This window comes from Cricetulus griseus, chromosome 3, assembly GCF_003668045.3.
Source record: "Cricetulus griseus strain 17A/GY chromosome 3, alternate assembly CriGri-PICRH-1.0, whole genome shotgun sequence".
In the NCBI taxonomy this organism is placed as follows: Eukaryota; Metazoa; Chordata; class Mammalia; order Rodentia; family Cricetidae; genus Cricetulus; species Cricetulus griseus.
This window is the reverse complement of record NC_048596.1, coordinates 23,014,509-23,032,857: the sequence shown is the minus strand read 5'-3', so window position 1 is coordinate 23,032,857 and position 18,349 is coordinate 23,014,509. Positions and strand designations below refer to the sequence as shown.

The 18,349-nt window shown below is 39.8% G+C and overlaps 2 protein-coding genes across 2 annotated transcripts in view; one reads left to right on the top strand and one right to left on the bottom strand.

Annotated features, from left to right (window-relative positions):
- Positions 1 to 401: 401 nt before the first annotated feature.
- On the top strand, positions 402 to 2,089 carry LOC113834833 (mortality factor 4-like protein 1). The gene has a single exon (XM_027407430.2). It carries the CDS (start codon positions 455 to 457, stop codon positions 1,424 to 1,426), a length of 972 nt encoding a protein of 323 aa, XP_027263231.1. The 5' UTR covers positions 402 to 454; the 3' UTR covers positions 1,427 to 2,089.
- A 1,720-nt stretch (positions 2,090 to 3,809) lies between these two features.
- The window catches only part of Noc3l (NOC3 like DNA replication regulator), a 29,072-nt gene continuing 14,532 nt past the window's right edge, over positions 3,810 to 18,349 (bottom strand). Inside the window, 11 exon segments of the mRNA NM_001244292.1 lie at positions 3,810 to 4,235; positions 4,745 to 4,829; positions 6,801 to 6,898; positions 8,706 to 8,834; positions 9,975 to 10,156; positions 10,475 to 10,546; positions 10,628 to 10,691; positions 10,773 to 10,845; positions 12,129 to 12,229; positions 12,459 to 12,539; positions 16,561 to 16,692. Coding sequence (NP_001231221.1) covers positions 4,107 to 4,235; positions 4,745 to 4,829; positions 6,801 to 6,898; positions 8,706 to 8,834; positions 9,975 to 10,156; positions 10,475 to 10,546; positions 10,628 to 10,691; positions 10,773 to 10,845; positions 12,129 to 12,229; positions 12,459 to 12,539; positions 16,561 to 16,692 — 1,146 coding nt within the window. The 3' untranslated portion in view covers positions 3,810 to 4,106.

The following is an 18,349-nucleotide window of genomic DNA, read 5'->3' as shown; positions in this document are numbered from 1 at the left end:
CTTAATCTAATCCTCAAGGTATATGTACACGTGCCTGGATTACTAGTGCCTGTAATACTTATCTCCAGAAAGGAAACACAAGGCTACATGAAAAAGGTAATGTACACATATAGTTCACCCTCAATTTCGATGGACTATCTGAATGCTAACTGTATAGAGTTATGGTCCAACTGTGACAAGAAACTGACAAGTGTAAAATGGTCATGAAATACCCAATCAGTCAATTCCTATTTTAAGTCTCATGCTCTACCAACCGAGCTAGCCGGGTGGCGGTTCAATTCCTATTTTAAAACTGACTTTTCACTTATAGATGTTGTTGCTGCCAAAATAAAATATAAATATATCCATGTTAGAAATAATTGACGGTTTTCTGACGCTAAGTTGGGTGGGGTAGAGAGTAGGGGGCGGTAGTCGGGGGTGGTGGGAGAAGGAGGAGGCGGCGAATCACTTATAAATGGCGCCCAAGCAGGACCCGAAGCCCAAATTCCAGGAGGGTGAGAGAGTGCTGTGCTTTCATGGGCCTCTTCTCTATGAAGCAAAGTGTGTAAAGGTTGCCATAAAGGACAAACAAGTGAAATACTTTATCCATTACAGTGGTTGGAATAAAAATTGGGATGAATGGGTTCCAGAAAGCCGAGTCCTCAAATATGTGGACACCAATTTGCAGAAACAGCGAGAGCTTCAAAAGGCCAATCAGGAACAGTATGCAGAGGGCAAGATGAGAGGGGCTGCTCCGGGAAAGAAGACATCTGGTCTGCAACAGAAAAATGTTGAAGTGAAAACAAAAAAGACCAAGCAGAAAACACCCGGAAATGGAGATGGTGGCAGTACCAGTGAGACACCTCAGCCTCCTAGGAAGAAAAGAGCCCGGGTAGATCCAACTGTTGAAAATGAAGAAACATTCATGAACAGAGTTGAAGTTAAAGTAAAGATCCCGGAAGAGCTGAAACCATGGCTTGTGGATGACTGGGACTTGATCACCAGACAAAAACAGCTTTTTTATCTTCCTGCCAAGAAGAATGTGGATTCCATTTTGGAGGATTATGCAAACTATAAGAAATCTCGAGGAAATACAGATAATAAGGAGTATGCTGTTAATGAGGTTGTGGCAGGGATAAAGGAGTACTTCAATGTAATGCTGGGCACTCAGCTACTCTACAAATTTGAGAGACCACAGTATGCTGAGATTCTTGCAGATCACCCTGATGCACCCATGTCCCAGGTGTATGGAGCACCACATTTACTGAGATTATTTGTGCGAATTGGAGCGATGTTGGCCTATACACCTCTAGATGAGAAAAGCCTTGCTTTATTACTGAACTATCTACATGATTTCCTCAAGTACCTGGCGAAGAATTCTGCAACTTTGTTCAGTGCCAGTGATTATGAAGTGGCTCCTCCTGAGTACCATCGGAAAGCCGTGTGAGGGGCGTGCTCACGCTCTCTCTCTCTCTCTCTCTCTCTCACTCGTGCTTGGATCTCTGTAAACAGTTTGATTCTTAGTCCTTCTCTTGTACAAATGCTGTACTTTGAAGACCATTAGTGTATAACAATTGATGTTTGTTTTCTGTTTGATTTAAACAGAGAAAATAAAAGGAGTCAGTGCTCCTTTTCTTCTTTCTTTTCATTTCAAAGTTTCTACCAGTGTATTCAGTGATGGACAACAGAGAGACATGCTGTAGAGTGTTTTATTGCCTAGTTGACAAAGCTGCTTTTGAATGCTGGTGGTTCTGTTCCTTTGACACTACGCACTTTTATAATATGTGTTAATGCTCTATGACAAAATGCTCTGATTCCTAGTGCCAAAGGTTCACTTCAGTGTATATAACTGAACACTCATCCATCTGTGCTCTTTTTTTTTTTAATGGTGCTTAAAGAGCCCATCCTTTGCAAGTCATCCATGTTGTTCCTTAGGTATTTTATCTTTGCTTAATTGTTAAAAAATGGTGGCTTGTTTCATGGTTTTTGTATTTGTGTCTAATGCACGTTTTAACATTATAGACGCAATGCATCGTGTAGCTACAGTTTTATGGAAAAGTCAATCTTGTAGGAGTTGTTTTTCAGATCTTCAATAAATTTTTTCTTTAAATTTCAAAAAAAAAAAAAAAAAAAAAGAAATAATTGACTTATGGCATACAGACAGATCTTTGGGTTGTACAAATATTTCTAACATTCCTGGATTTTTTTTTTATTATTATTCAAACACTGGGGCTTCTATGATGAACCATACATTTTCTCATCATCAATAATCAAGCCTTAGCTGGGTGTGGTAGCTGGCAGCAGAGCCAAGAGCCTCTCTGTGAATTCAAGGCTGGCCTGGTCTATATAGGGAGTTCCAGGACAGCTAGGACTACACAAAGAGACCCTGTCTCAAAACAAAAAAAACAATAAAACCTTAAAAATGTAGCTCCAGAAATATTTTTAGGCTGGGTATGGTGGTGCATGCCTTTAATCCCAGGCAGAGGCAGGCATATCTCTGAGTTCCAGGACTGCCCAAGCTATAAGGCGAGACGCTGAATTAAGAAAAAAGAAAAACAAAAACAAAAACAAAACAAAACAAAATAGACTTACTTTTACTTCTGGAACTCAATAAAAGAATATGCTCATGCCAGACAGCAGTGGCACACGCCTTTAGTCCCAGCACTCGGGAGGCAGAGGCAGGAGGATCTCTGTGATTTTGAGACCAGCCTGGTTGGTCTACAAGAGCTAGTTCCAGGACAGCTTCCAAAGCCACAGAGAAACACTGTCTCGAGGGAAAAAAACAAAAAACAAAAAACTCACATATTCAAATCCAGCTAGTTAATTGTCTCCCATTGCTCTCTCCTCCAATAGCTGTCAACCTGTCTCTGTCCAGACACCCACACACCCAGCTGAATTCTCAAAAGGAGTCACTGTTCCTTACTCTGCAGGACAGTAAGGGAATTTTTTCACATCTTCATGAGGAAAGAGCTCTAAGTCCCAGAGGATTGACTGTTGAATTAACAGTCTATTTAGCTGAACTGCTTTTCACTAACAATAAAAAACAATCAAAAACTCACAAGACTATGCAGTACAAAAGGAAGCTACTTTATTCAACTATTAGTAGCAGAAAATATTTATGTACACATTTTATAAATCATCTCTACAATATGCCAATGGCTATGATATAAAATAGTGCTTTATAACTCTCTATATAGGCATGTACAGTTTTTATCTGTAAGAATATAGAAGAAAAACACTTTACTATTTGTAGGGAACCAATGTCCCTACAGCACAATGGAATTCTCAGACCTGTTTTTGTCCTACTGAGCAACTTCCCCCCATCACTCTCATGTAAAAAAAATAAACACAACTTCAGAGTCTAGAATCTCATCCAAACTTTCTTTGAAACTAATCATAAGTGCACTCATCTGTCCTCCTTGTTGGTTTTTTGTTTTGTTTCTTTGACACAGAGTTTCTTGTTGTAACAGTTCTGGCTGTCCTGGAACTCACTCTTTAGACCAGACTGGCTCTGAACTCTCAAAGATCTGTCTGCCTCTGCCTCCTGAGTGCTCCCCGCCCCTCCCACCCCCCCAATACCCATTCCTTTTTAAAGGTCAGATTTGCTTATTCCTTATGAGTATCATTCAACAACAGCCAATGAACAAGAGTCTAAATCTTAAGCTAATTTTTAAAAAATCTTTACAAAATCTATGTATTATTTGCTTTCATTTATGATGCTGCAATAACAATATTTACTTGTAAAGAGGATTTAAAAATCGTCTTGTTTAGTTTTTGTCAACTTGACATACACTAAAGTCACCCATGAAGAGGGAACCTTAATTGAAGAACTGCCTCCATCAGACTTGCCTGTGGGCATGTCTGTAGGGCATTTATAGAATTAGTGACTAATGTGGTAGGGCCCAGCCCATAGTGGACAGTGCCACTCCTGAGCAAGTTGGCCGGGGCTGTACATAAAAGCAAGCCATAAACAGCAAACCAACAGCAGTGTCTTCTGTGGGCTCTGCTTCAGTCATCCTATAGTCATCCTTAGGAAGTTTTCCTTCAACACAAAGAAAAAGGCCCTCGTGTAGCTGCACAGACACATACAGATATATAAGACAGTCCACTGACTCTTCACCTTTGTACTACTGTACAGATGTTTTCAAACATTTGGTGAAATCCAGTGGTATCTCAGTAGTAACTTCATTGCAATATCTTTTGATTAGTTGATTTAAATCTTCATTCAAAAATGAGTCCCCTTGTAAAAGTTTATCCTGGAAAAAATATTAAAATTAACAGTTAAAACTGGTCACATTGTGCCAGATGGTGGTGGCACAATAATCCTTTACTCTCAGCATTTGGGAGGCAGAGGCAGGTGGATCTTCTGTGAGTTCAAGGAAAAAGTGAGTTCCAGACCAGCCAGAGCTATACACAGTGAAACTCTGTCTCAAAACAAACAAACAAAAACAACAAAAAAGAAATAGAGTAATGAGAGCTATCCAGTCAGATCTCAGATGTACCCTACACTAAATGAAAGTCTCACCAACCATCTCTAGAATTTCAGCCCCATGCATCCAACCCACTCTCAACTCCTAGAGCCAGGCCTTTGTGGTCAATACCTGTAAGTCTCAATTCATGGGAGGCTAAGGCAAGACAATAATAAATTCGAGGTCAGCCTGGATTATAAAGCAATACTCTGTCTCAAAAAAAGGAGAAAAAAGAAAACTGGCAGAGTTGAACTGACACACTGATATTCCCTCTATTTAAAAAAGTTATCACATACCTTCTTTTTGGAGTTTGAAGGTTCAACAGGAGGGTTGAATGTCATTGCTGCCATGCTGTAAGCCTCAAAAAGTTCAACTGCAGATCTATAGTTTTAAAAAATATAAGATATGTAAAGATAACACCATTATTTTATAACTCTAAGAGCTACACTGTATCTGAAGAATAATATCAAACATTCAACCATTCAGTTCATTCATTTGAGATACAAACTAGCCAGGCTTGGTGGCAAAGGCCTTTAATCCCAGCACTGGGGAGGCAGAGGCAGGTGGATCTCTCCATCAGTCTGAGACCAGCCTGGTCTACAGAGCGAGTTCCAGGACAGGCTCCAAAGCTACAGGAAAACTCCCAAACACAAGCAAACAAACAAACAAACAAAAAACCCCAAACAATACCACCAAAAAACCCCAAGCAACATCACCAAAAAAGAATGTACTCTTTTCCCTTTTTTTAAAAGTCCAATGTTAGGAGTCAGTGAGGCTGTGACTCAATGAGCAGTGCTTACCCAGCACATGCCAGGTCTTTGCTTATGTTCCTTGCAATGCGAAAAGAAAAAAGAAAAAAAGAAAGGAAAGGAAAGGAAAGGAAAGGAAAGGAAAGGAAAGGAAAGGAAAGGAAAGGAAAGGAAAGGAAAGGAAAGGAAAGGAAAGGAAAGGAAAAGAAAAGGAGCAAGGCTAGTGGCAGACATGGGAAGCTGTGAAAAAGAAAAGGCAGCCTCAGTATTTCTGACCAAACATTAACTCTTTTTTCCACAAAGGGCTCATAGAAAACAGCAATGCTGAGCCTCATTTGGAGGGCACAGCAGCTAACTATATTGGCAATTTAAAAGTACAAAATAGGGGTTGAAGAGAGAGATGGCTCAGTGGTTAAGAGCACTTGCTCTTGCAGAGGACCAGGTTCAATTCGAAACCATTGCAACTCCAGTTTCAGGGAATCTGATGTACTTTTTTGACCCAATGGAGCACCCAGCACACACGTGGTGCAGAGACATATGTGTAGGCAAAACACTCATACACATAAATGAATCTAAAAAGTTTTTTTTCAATTTGGTAATGAAATTACCAAATCCAGTATTTAAAGACAAACATGAAAAGTGAACTTTAAGTGAATTCTTCCGATCTTAAAAGGTCACAACTAGTCAGGCATAGTGGTGCACACCTGTAATCCCAAGTGCTTGGGAGGTGGAGTGAAGAGGATCAAGAGTGTAAGGTCATCATACAGAAACGTGGCCACCCTGGGCTCCATGGACCCCGTCTCAATCAAACAAAAATACGAATTTCTTCCATTTTTGTTCAGAATTTAAGAACAGTATGAAATTAGTAGCCTACAATCATATGGTATCTAAATTAAAGAAATCTATGGGCTTATAAAAAAAAAGAAAAGAAAAGCCTGGGGCTGGGCAGATAGCTAGTTGCTAAAGTACTTATCATGCAAGCATGAGAACGTGAGTTCAATCCTAGTCATTACCTTTAAAAGGAAGGAAGGAAGGAAGGAAGGAAGGAAGGAAGGAAGGAAGGAAGGAAGGAAGGAAGGAAAGAAGGAAGGAAGGAAATCAGATGTACTTATTTGTAATCCTAAACTGGAAAGACTGAGAATCAGGATAGCAAGGGTTCGATGGCCGGCAAGTCTAGATCCTGTCTCAAAAATATAAGGTGGATGGCTTCAGAGGAACAACACACAATCTGACCCCTAGCCTCCCTAAGCTCCTGTACACAAGTATGTACGCGCGCGCGCGCGCGCGCGCGCACACACACACACACACACACACACACACACACACACACACACACACACACACACACACACACACAGAGTATAAAAGGACAAAGACCAGATTCAGGGTATTTTAAGTCTTAGAATAGAAATTGGTTCTTTGTGTTTGATTCCAAACACAAAAAACAAAACAAAACAAAAACAGGCCAGGTGACACATGTTTTTAGTTATAGCCTTGGGAGGCAAAATCCAGTGGATATCTGAGTTTCAGGCCAGCCAAGGTGACATAGTGAGAACCTGTCTCAAAAAGCAGAAACATAAAGCAATGCACTGTCAAAGGCTACCTTCGGCTCAGCTCAGGCTTGAGGGCCTCGGAGCCTTCAGACGGTGCCCCAGCAAGTAGGTGAACTGCAAATCTTTGCACAACAGGATGGTAATGTCTCTGAAGAGGAAAAGAAACATTCACAGGTCAGTACTTTCAAAAACACAAGCCACAGCTTATTTTACAACTATAAAAACAAACAAACAAACAAACAAAAAACAGAAACATTTACACAAATCATTCAAAACACACACATTCATCACCTTTAGACCAGGAAATTGCTGTGAGATTACGTCTCCTACAAATGACAGGGAAGCTTCACCCTTTGTACTTCAACAGTATGGCTGGCTGCCTTAACAAGATCTGAACAAGGACAGCATCCAAGAGACAGGCTAATGTGGAAGGGGACTCTGACAAGGGCCCTACTCCTAGGCAAAGAACTACGGGTAACTAAGGAACACAGAGAGTGGGAGAGTTAAGTCTTTCCCAGGGTTGATCCCTTTAACTGGTTATCCAATACCAAGAGGTCAGCCCATAAAGCAACAATAAACAGTCTTGGCAAGTTGTATTTATGTATGTGCATGTATTTATACATTTATATTAAATATAATTTGTGTATGTATGTGTGTATGTATATATACAAGTGTATGTATATACATGTGTGTATATATATATACATGATATAAATATGTAAACAATTAAATATATGTGTATATATAAACAAAGGAAGAAAACATTAATTTGAGAGGGAGCTAGGAGAGATGGACTTGAGAAGGGATGGAGAGATAAAAGGGAAGGGAGAAATGATGTAATTATACTTTAGTTTTCAAAAAGTAAACTTTTAAAAAGTCTAAAAGAGTATTACTAGCCAGGTGTGGTGAAGCACATCCTTAGTATCACCACTTGGGAGACAGAGGTCTCACAGAGATCTCTGAGTTCTTGGGCGGCCAGGGTTACATGGAGAGTCCCTGTCTCAAAACATAAAGCAGAGTACTACCTTTGTTTCAGGATTAAATACATATTTGGAGAGATGGCTTAGTGGTAAGAGCACTGACTGCCCTTCCAGAGGAGCAGGGTTGGATTCCCAGAACCCATATGGGAGCTAATTCCAAGAGGAACCAATGCCCTCTTTTGTCTCCATGAGCACTGTATAAACACGGTACAGAGACACACATGCAGACAAAACACTCATCCACAAAACAATGTAAAAAATAAATAAATAAATAAACATCTGTGAAATGACCAAGTTAACAGCATAAAGAGAACTACCAAAAGACAGTTTCATTTCATAGTAAAAAATAAAAATAGTAAAAAATTTACCACAGTTTCTATAAGGCTCACTCTAATGCTGGCCTCACTATAGGATTCTGGCACTGTAGGTGAAGCTACTTTGCAATGGAGTCTACCAAACCTCCTTGGACACGATTCAATACAGTATATATGTGCTTGATAATAAATTCTCTTTTTAGGCGTGTGGTAGTGGCGCATGCCTTTAATCCCAGCACTCGGGAGGCAGAGGCAGGCAGATCTCTGTGAGTTCCAGACCAGCCTAGTCTACAAGAGCCCCCAAAGCCACAGAGAAACCTTGCCTTGAAACCCCCCCAAAAAAATTAATAAATAATGAACAAATAATAAATAAGTAAATAAATCTCCTTTTTTTTTCTGAACAGTGTTAGGGAGCCTTCAATAAATCTCCATAAACTCATTATAAAATTACCACCACTCTCCTGTTTTAGAAAATACACTCAACAGCTTAAGGAATATAGGGTTAAAGCAAGGTTCCAGAACACATTCATGAGCACTCTGGCAATAATACTTGAGGAAAAGGTGAAAACACATTGCTCATTCACAAAAAATGATGAGAGGAAGGAAGAAAAGGGCAAGTGGGGAGAGGGGAGTGGAGGAAAGAGGGGAGAAGGGCCCTTACCCGAAGTGCATGCAGCTCCCACAACGCGGTGTTCTGGGCGTTACAGTACTCTGGCTCCTCCAGCTCAGGCAGGAACACCCCACTGCCCTGAGACTCGTTATCAAGCAACAGATCCGTTCTGGGAAAAGTCTGCAAAAACATCACATTAAAGTGAAGAATTAACTAAGTTAGTTCAAAGAATGTAACTGACCTATACTTGTATTTAAATTTGCAGTTTTAATGTTAATGAGTTATGTGTTAATGAGAAATAATTTGCATCTGTATCACGAAACAATGTCTTGGTTTGGAAAGATTTACCAAATCTGCAAAGATGGTATATTCTTCCCACCTTCCAATCTCACTTTAAGATAGAAATATCTACAGCATCATTTATAAGAGCAATTTCTATATTCATTAAAAACAAAGAAGCATAAAAAAGCCAAGCCATGAGTGTGACTCCCACTTCTACCTGTTTCTTAACTCACAATAGTTTATTGAGTACAGTGCAAGCGGCCGCAGGCTGGGCAGTAACTAGAGCGCGCTGGCCACTCCACTTTTACAGTTCATCAGCACTGTGGCTGCGTTGAGTCACTTCCCTCCTCTTCACCCTTGTCCCAGCTATGAAGCAGGACAGGTAAGAATTGCTAGAGCTAGCTGAGTTATAAAAACTAATTGTTTGTGAAGTGCTTGCAACAATGTCAGGTGCACTGTAAGAATTGTGTTTGCTAAAGAATGAAAAAGCTTTAATCATTAAAAACATAAAATGTCTATCATTATACAATCTGAAAACAGTATATTGCATAATTCACATCATCTCCTTTCCATGACAACAAATGCTGTTTGTGTGTAGTGCAGGCCCTTCCTTACACAGGACAGTAATGACAGATACCAGGTGATGAAAATTAGCACCTGATTTTATTACAAATGTGGATTTCTTTTTTCCCCCCTTTTAAAAGAAATGTAATCTCACTATGCTGGTGCCACATGCCTTTAATCCCACCACCTGGGAGGCAAAAGCATTGGATGTTTGTGAGTCTGAGGCCAGGCTGGCCTGCATAGCTAGTTCCCGGCCAGTCAGAACTACACAGTGAGATCCTGATTCAAAGAGAAAGACAGGCTCTCAGTCTGCTGTTCAAGCTGGCTTAAAACTCCTGGGCTTGAGCTGTCCTCTCACATTAGCATAACTGTAGGCATGAAAACTACTGCACCTGGGTATGAATGAATTGAGTAATAATGGTAACTATTCAGGTGAAAGGGAACTCGGCTCTACTTCTTCACACCACTACTTACATGCATCAGTATTCTGGTAGTTGCTAAAAGGCCAATGCTTGAATTTGGAAGAACCTGCAGAGCAAGCGTACAAAGGCGCTTGATGAAGGCAAGAGCTCGCTGATGAGAAACCTGCTTTCTGCGCTTGCTTAGCATGACATCAAGGCAGTGGAGTACAATCTCAATACCATCGTTGGTAGCACCTAAAACAGACGTCCTTCAGTGTCGTTCTCATTGTTTTCACTATACAACCTTCTAAACCCCAGAAAATCCACAAAATGAATTCTCACACCTGCTGCAAACCATCTTCTAGTCAGTAGAGCAATACTTAGAGATGCTCTAGGAAGCATTTCCTGTCAACCCCAAATGTTCTTTCAACCCCACATCTTACATAACATTAACAGGTTCATGGCAAGAGCATGTCAGCATTTTTATGCACCAGATCCTATTTCTCGTCGGCTACAATTATGATCATAACATATTATACATATGTACCAAACAAGTATCTTCTAAAAACATACCTGCATGTAATTTAAACAACGTTTTGTAGAGATGTGTATAGAATTTCATCGGGTCGATATTTAGAACATCACCTTTGAGATGACAACAAACACAATTAGGTTAAATTACAGTCTTCAGTGACAAAGCAAATAAAACCTAAGACCGTAACTCACCTTGCCCAGAAAGAATATGAAAAGCAGTTTGAACACAGTGAAGACTTTCTTGATAACTCAGGTCCTTAAAAAATAATAATAATAAATGAGAATGACAGTTGCCATTTATATCTTTAAAAAGTAATTCACTGGTGGAGTTACTTACACCAGACTCAATGAGGGTATGAAGAACCACTAATAAATCATCAAAAAATTCCACATTTATAAGATGTGCAAACCTAGAATCAAATAAAACTTAGTTACTAAATAATCCAAAAGCAGAAATAAAGCAAGTAAAAATAGCTTGACTTTAAAATTGTATTTTAAATATTACTCATTTCAAGTTGTTAGTCATAATGGAAATAAGTGATCACTGACAGCTTTCACTTAATTCAAACTGACCTTTTACACAATTCTTCACATGGCTGAATGTTATACTTGGTAGGAATAAATGAGGCCTCAGTAAAAAAAATATGATATCCTGAGAAACAAGTTACCAAGAGCAAACAACTGCCCTAACTAAATGCATTAAGTTTCTACAAATCATAAGGAGTCAGCAGAAATAAGCTCTCAGGAAACAGAAAGCAGAAAAAAGAAAGGATTCTGTTGGGCAGTGGTGGCACACGCCTTTAATTCCAGCACTTAGGAGGCAGAGGCAGGTGGACCTCTGTGAGTTCAAGGCCAACTTGGTCTACAGAATGAGTTCCAGGACAGCCAGAGATGTTACACAGAAAAACCCTGTCTCTAAAAACAGAGAGAGAGAGAGAGAGAGAGAGAGAGAGAGAGAGAGAGAGAGAGAAAGGATGAAAGGATTCAGCCATTTATAAGAACATGGACTTTTGGGGTTGAGAGAGCTACAGTTGGTACACATACGAGGTCTCAGGTTTGATCCCTGGTCTTTAACCTGGGACTATGGACACTATGACCGCTTGAAAATAAAATGGAAAACCTGTTGGAGTGGTGGTGACTAAAGTTCTGCTACTATGACTATGTGACGCTACGTTGCATTACTTGACTGCCCTGGGCCTCTATTTCTGAAACAACTTAGGCAGCAGAGTTCAGGAATCTTCTCAGCTACTAGATGTACACTAGCAAACATCAGGTACAGAAGTCTGTTAAAGCTGTATAAACCTCTGAACAAAAAAGTCAGAGATTCCACACCTGTTGCTACCAATCTTGTGGGAAACAATGTGGCATTATTAACCAGAATTTAAAATGAGAAAGGGTTTTCATTTCATGGTGCACAGGCACACATGAACACAAATAAAACAAAACAAAATCAAGAACTGAGAGCTGAACCTTAGGGATGCCAGAAACATATTAAGCAGAAAGAAAAAATGAGAAATTATAAAAAATTTGAAATGAGGAAAGCAAAAGGCCCACAAGGAAAGGGGGCAGAATCGAAAGGAATGAGAAGTGGAGAAGAGCATTAGGACAGCATCAGGGGACACTCTGAGAGTCAAAGCTATGTTGCCAATATGTATTTACATCTAAAGGGTTCAGTCATCTACACAGCCCTTACTTGGCAAGACCTTCTAGAACCGCTGGCAGAAGAGGTGACCTCTGGGCCTTCTTCAATATTCTGAAGTAGGTCACAAACACTATGTTCAGAGTCTCTGTGTGCTGTCAGAGAAAGGAGACAAGAACACCTTAGAACTCTCTGGCAGCTCTCTCTGAGAGTTAGAATAATCACAACTTTCTTTTCCCTGGCATGCATCACATTGCACTTTCTTATATGTCATGAACACCATCTACCTAAGATTCACGAAATAAACCAAAATGATCTAACTTTAAGTTGAAACAAATTATAATTAAAATCACTCCGGGAGTATGACAGAATGGAGCTGCTCACCAGCTTCAGCTTTCTCTCGGTGCTCTCCGAAGCTTCAGCTTCCCGAAGTTCCCGCTCCAGTTTCTCCTCTGCTTTCTTCCACTGAAAACAGAAAAAGAGAAAAATAAATAAAGAAGAAATTTATACTAGTGAGGGCAAAAATTAGGCAAAGTGTCAACACAAAAACACAATATGGTCTATGAATATAAACATAAGCAAATGTTGAAAAAAAATGGGTAAAATACACAAGTGAGCTGGTAACTGGTAACACTGGCTGCCCCTAGGAAAAAGGTGGAAGAATGAAAGGTAGGAGAAAGAAGGACAGAGAGGACTCCTTCTCTAACAGTGGTAACTACTAATGTTTATAAAGACTGCCCAGCCTATGAACTTTTACATGTGCCACACATATCATCTTAACATTTAAATGTAAATTGACACTTAAAGGTAGGTATTATTTGCCCTTCTTCTAAATTAACCTTCAAAAGTGTCAGTAAATGAAAACAACCCCAATTTAAGAGACTAAAACTTTGGAAAATAAAACGATAGAATCAATAAAAAATGACTGTACCCTTTCTGTCAAGGAAAATGAAATCTGTATTTCATGATTCTAAATGGCTTTTCAAAAGCCACACAAAACCCAGTTTTTCTCTGTCTGCCTACAATTTTCCAATCAGACGTTAAATGATCTCAAAAACTGATCGTGTATCAAATACTGATCAAGTACCATGCCTGCCTGCCCGCCTGCCAACTGTGTTCCCTGCTATGATGCTCATGTACTAACCCTCTGAAACACAAGCAAACTGCCAATTAAATGCTTTATTCTACAAGTTGCCTTGGTCATGGTGTTTTATCTCAGCAAAAGAACAATTACTAAGACAGCTAAGTAGTTAAGAGCAACTGTGGCTTTTGCAGAGGACCCAGGTTCAGTTCCCAGCACCTCACAATAGTTTGTAACTCCAGTTCCAAAGAATTAAATACCCTCTTCTGACCTCCTTGAGTACTAGGAACCCATATGGTGCACATATGTGTAGGCTAAACACTCATTAACATAAAACAAAAATTATATTTAAAAAAAGACCTGAAAGTAAATTCTCAAGAGAAGAATATGAATGGCAAATAAAATGTTTTCAACATTGTTAACCACTTTGAGGTTCCATCTCACCCATTCAGTATGGCTGTCATCAAGAAATCATTAACAACTGGACAGTGGCCGAGCACACCTTTAATCCCAGTACTTGGGAGGCAAAGGCAGGTGGAACTCTGAGTTCAAAGCCAGCCTGGTCTACAGAGCAAGTTCCAGGACAGAAGAGGCTACCTAGAGAAACCCTGTTTCTACAAAAGGGGAGAGGGGAGACAGGGAGGGGTTGAGGGAGAGAGAAAGAAGACAAGGAAAGAAAAGAAATCACTAACAAAGGCTGACAAGAAGTCACTCTTGGTGGGAATGTAAACTGGTACAGACACTATGAAAATCAGTGTGGAGATTACTCAAAAAGCCAGAGGCAGAACTACATGTGATCCAGGTATTCTTCTCCTGGATATATAACCTACTATAAGTTACTATTTTGCTCATCCAAGTTCACTGTTGCTCTATTCGAAATATCTGGAAATAGAAAAGGCCTGCATGTCTATCAACTAATGAATGGATAATGGAAATATGGAACATACACACAATGGACTCTTATTCAGGTCTAAATAAAATGAAATTACAAAATTTGCAGGCAACTGGATGAAAGCACAGAAAATTATACTAAGAGAATTAGACTAGGCACAAAAAAAAAAAAAAAAAAATCTCCTTCATGTAGACTCTAGCTTCCAAACGCTAAGTCTGCACGTGTCAGGCCGGAGGTGGTAGCCCATACCTTTAATCCCTGCACTCAGGAGAAAGAGGCAGGAGTATCTCTCTGAGTTTGAGGCCAGCCTGGTCTACATAGTGAGCTCTAGAGCAGCTGGGACTAGGAAATTACAAAGAGGCATTGGGACCTGCGGTGGTACTGCAGAGGCCAGCATGGTCTACAAAGCTACTAAGACAAACCCTGTCTCAAAACTCCCCTGCCTCCAGCAAAGAAAAGTAAACAAAGAGGCATTGGGAGGGAAATGCCTTAAAGGAGGAGGCAGTAAAATGTAAATAATACAAAAGCAGAGGGGGAATTACTGGTGCTAGAAAGACTTAAGCAAGAGAAACATGATGGGGGAGGGGGAACTAACCAAATCAGAGACCTATAAAAACCTACTGTCTTAGGGTTTCTATTGCTTGCCAAAACATCATGACCAAAATGCTACTTGGGGAGGAAAGGGTTTATTTAATTTATACTTCCACATCATTGGAAGGAGGTCAGACAGGAACTCAAGCAGGGTTGGAACCCAGAGGCAGGAGCTGATAGAGACCATGGAAGAATGCTGGCTTGTTAGTAGAATATAGCAGTCTGAATATAATTGGCCCTAATCTCACAGGGAGTGGCATTGTTAGGAAGTGTGGCTTTGTGAGAGAGGGTATGGCCTTGTTGGAAAAGTGTGTCACTGTGGGGGTGGGCTTTGAAGTTTCCTATGCTCAGGATACTGGCCAGTGTCTCAGTTGACTTCCTGTTGCCTGCAAAATATAGGACTCTCAGCTACTCCTCCAGTATTACATCTGCCTGCACAATGCCATGTTCTGCCAAGATGATAATTGACGGAACCTCTGAAATTGCAAGCAAGCCACTCCAATTAAATGTTTTCCTTGTAAGATTTGTCATGCTCATGGTGTCTCTTCACAGTAATAAAAACCCTAAGATACCTATCTTGTAACCAAATTTATTTGTTTTTTTTGGGGGGGGGGGGCAGGGGTTGAAGGGGGATACCCTGCATGGCTAGGAAAAGCTGATCCCAGAAGCTGCCAGGTTTTATACAAAAACGCTAGTGCCCCAGAAGTCCCTAAGCAATACAGGCTCTTGCCATTCCTCTTGGGTGCCCACTAGAGCTAAATGGTAACACCCTGTTACAGAAGACACCACACACCTTATATTCATGATATAAAGAAATCAAGCTGGAGTTTAGCTGGAACAGTCCTCCCTGCTAGCTAACTTTCACAGTCCCTGAAGGTGCTACACAGCTGCTGGGGGAGAAAAAGCAGCAATGGCCTTATTTATCTAGTTGTGAATCCTATGTTTTTGATTGCCCAGTTAAGCAGGATGTGCCCACTTATGAATAGCAGCCTACTCTTACGGTAGTAGCTAACTGCTCTCTGACTAGACTTAAGACTTCCTTCACAGGACAGAATATAAGCCTGGTACTGTAAACAGTCACAAAACTATGATGGGGGAAGATCATAGCCCTAGGGGAGAAATGAACTGACATAGCCTCAAGCTGCCTTCTAAATATTTATGCTTATATTCACAGAAAATTCAGCCTTAATCAAAGAAGCCTCCCTCAGGTGAACAGTGGTGAATCCATGGACTCACTCAGCACATGGCGATGAGAATAAGTGATAGATGAGTGCACAGCTCAAAACAACTTTAGCCTCCTCTCTAAGGTTGGGGAACATTGCAGTTAAGGGGAAGGAAAGGCTGTAAGAGTGGGAAAATAGGAAGAAAGCCTATGAAATGTCATCTTCTGAACAAAACACAACCACTACAATCAGGAATTCATGGCAGCTGGGCTGCCTGGACTAAGTCAAGGATGGACGAATCAACACTCAGGCTTGGAGGGAAAAGGAGCTCAGGCAGGCACACCACTAACTGCTGAACTATTTGCTACTAATAGATTTAGAGAGGGAAAACTGCCTTCATTTGTTATACCCACAGATGACCCAATGGATACCCCAAATTGTCACAGATGGCCCTGGTTAAACTAAATGGGTCACAAAATGAGCCTATGAAAGAGACTACTGTGTATATCTGTGGGGGAGGAGGGACTGATAGAGACAGCAGGAGATTAACAAAACAGTGGGAGAGGGTAATCAGAATACAGTGTGTGTGTGTGTGTGTGTGTGTGTGTAAAACTGTCAAACAACAAAAGTAATCAATAAAGATCCTTTGCTAACTATGATTTATGTGAGATTTTTCTAATTACCCTTTGATTTCACTTATAATCCAAGATCAATCAAAACAGAATACTTAAATGAAATGAGGAAGAAAATAAACCAAACCTTTCTTTGCATTCTTGATAGAGTTTTTCTCTTTTCCTTGAAAGTCATGAACTTTTTTGGTTTGTTAATGTCCTCTGTGTCTTTTTTCACTTCTACTTCCTTGATTCGCAGGCATAAAAATGTTTTTAGCATCTAATATTAGAAAACAAACAAACAGGCAGCTTAATACTTACACTATTCCCAAAGACTAGTAGAAAAGAGCTTACGCCAAATGTGTTGAACGTCTTGTTCTACCCTCTTCTGATAACCATACTCTGACATCTACCTACGAAAAGTACACTAGTGTTCGGCTGAAGATTCAAAACAGCTCATTCACAAATATAAGGGAAAAACAGTGTGTGCACTGGGTAACCGGGCCAGAAAGAGGTTTTGGGAAAGTATGGAAAAAGACAAATCAACACATTCTGACTAGCTGTACTCTACCAAGTTTTGCAATTAGTAGCGTCAGCATTTACCTGATCCTCACAATACAAAATAGTACCAAGAGAAGTTGCTGAGACTCTTCAGCAACTTTCATAGGACACAACCACAGGATTTGTATTCTTTCAACATTTCAACTTGCACATGTTTCAGATAACAGGACTAAAAGCATGGGAGGAAAAGGAATAACCAAAAGCATAAAGTGTGAAACAGATCTAAAGTTATCCTAGGTATTGGAAAGATAAACCAATTATTTTGTAGGAATTCTATGTGCTTATAAAATATTATTAGCCAATGAAAAACAACTACAAATAATTAAAGGATACAGTTTGTAGGGGACTGGGGAATCTAACTTATTCTAGCATCACTGAAAGTCAAAGTATTTCTCTATAGCTGAGTTTCACATTCAAGCCATATTATCTAATATCTTTTCTTTTAAGAGGACTGCTATTTATCATTTTGGTGGTGGAAAATAACATATTAAGTGAAGAAACTCAAGCCCAGAAAGAAAAGCACATATTCTCCCATTTGTGGATTTTTTTTTTCCCCAAGACAGGGTTTCTATGTGTAGACCAGGGTGGCCTTGAACTCACCGAAATCCATCTGCTTCTGTCTCCTGAGTGCTGGGCAGAATGAAAGGCTTGTACCACCATTGCCCAACTTAGTTTCTAATTTTTTTTTTATAACTATCTATGAGAGAGAGAGAGAGTAGACACCAGAAAACTAGGTTGGGCTCATGAGAGGGGAGGATAAAAACTTTTAGCAAAAAATTAGTCTTCATTTAAATCTCAGTAAATGTTACCTATGCTATATAAAAAACTTTAAAAGTTGTGATTATTGGATAAGCACCTAGCCATTTTGAGATTTTTAATCCCTGATAATGTTCTATTAGTAACTGCTGCTTCAAATTTACTTGCAGGCATGTTTCCTCTTCTGATTAGTGATGCTACTGAAATGTAGGTATGTTTTTACACACTGATATACACTTAACTATTTCTATTGAGTTTCTTTTCTGTTTTTGTCTGTTATCTTTCATTAGTTCTCACTGTATAAATTTAAATTTTCTAGTAAAGCACTATCTTTGAAAAAGTATACAGAGAAGCAAAACTTTATTAATTAAACATGTATATATGACTAGAAAAATGGCTCACTCAGTAAAGGGCCTGCCATGGAAGCTTGAGGACCTGAGTTCAGATCCCTGGTTCTCATATTAAAAAGTTGGGTGTGACAGTGTGCCCATAACCCAGTGCTGAAGGGACTACACAGAGACAGGTGTATCCCAAAACTCAGTGACCAGTCAAATCAATAAGCTTCAGATACAAGGTAAGGCCCTGTCTCAAAGAAATAAAAGTGGACAGCAATCAAAGAA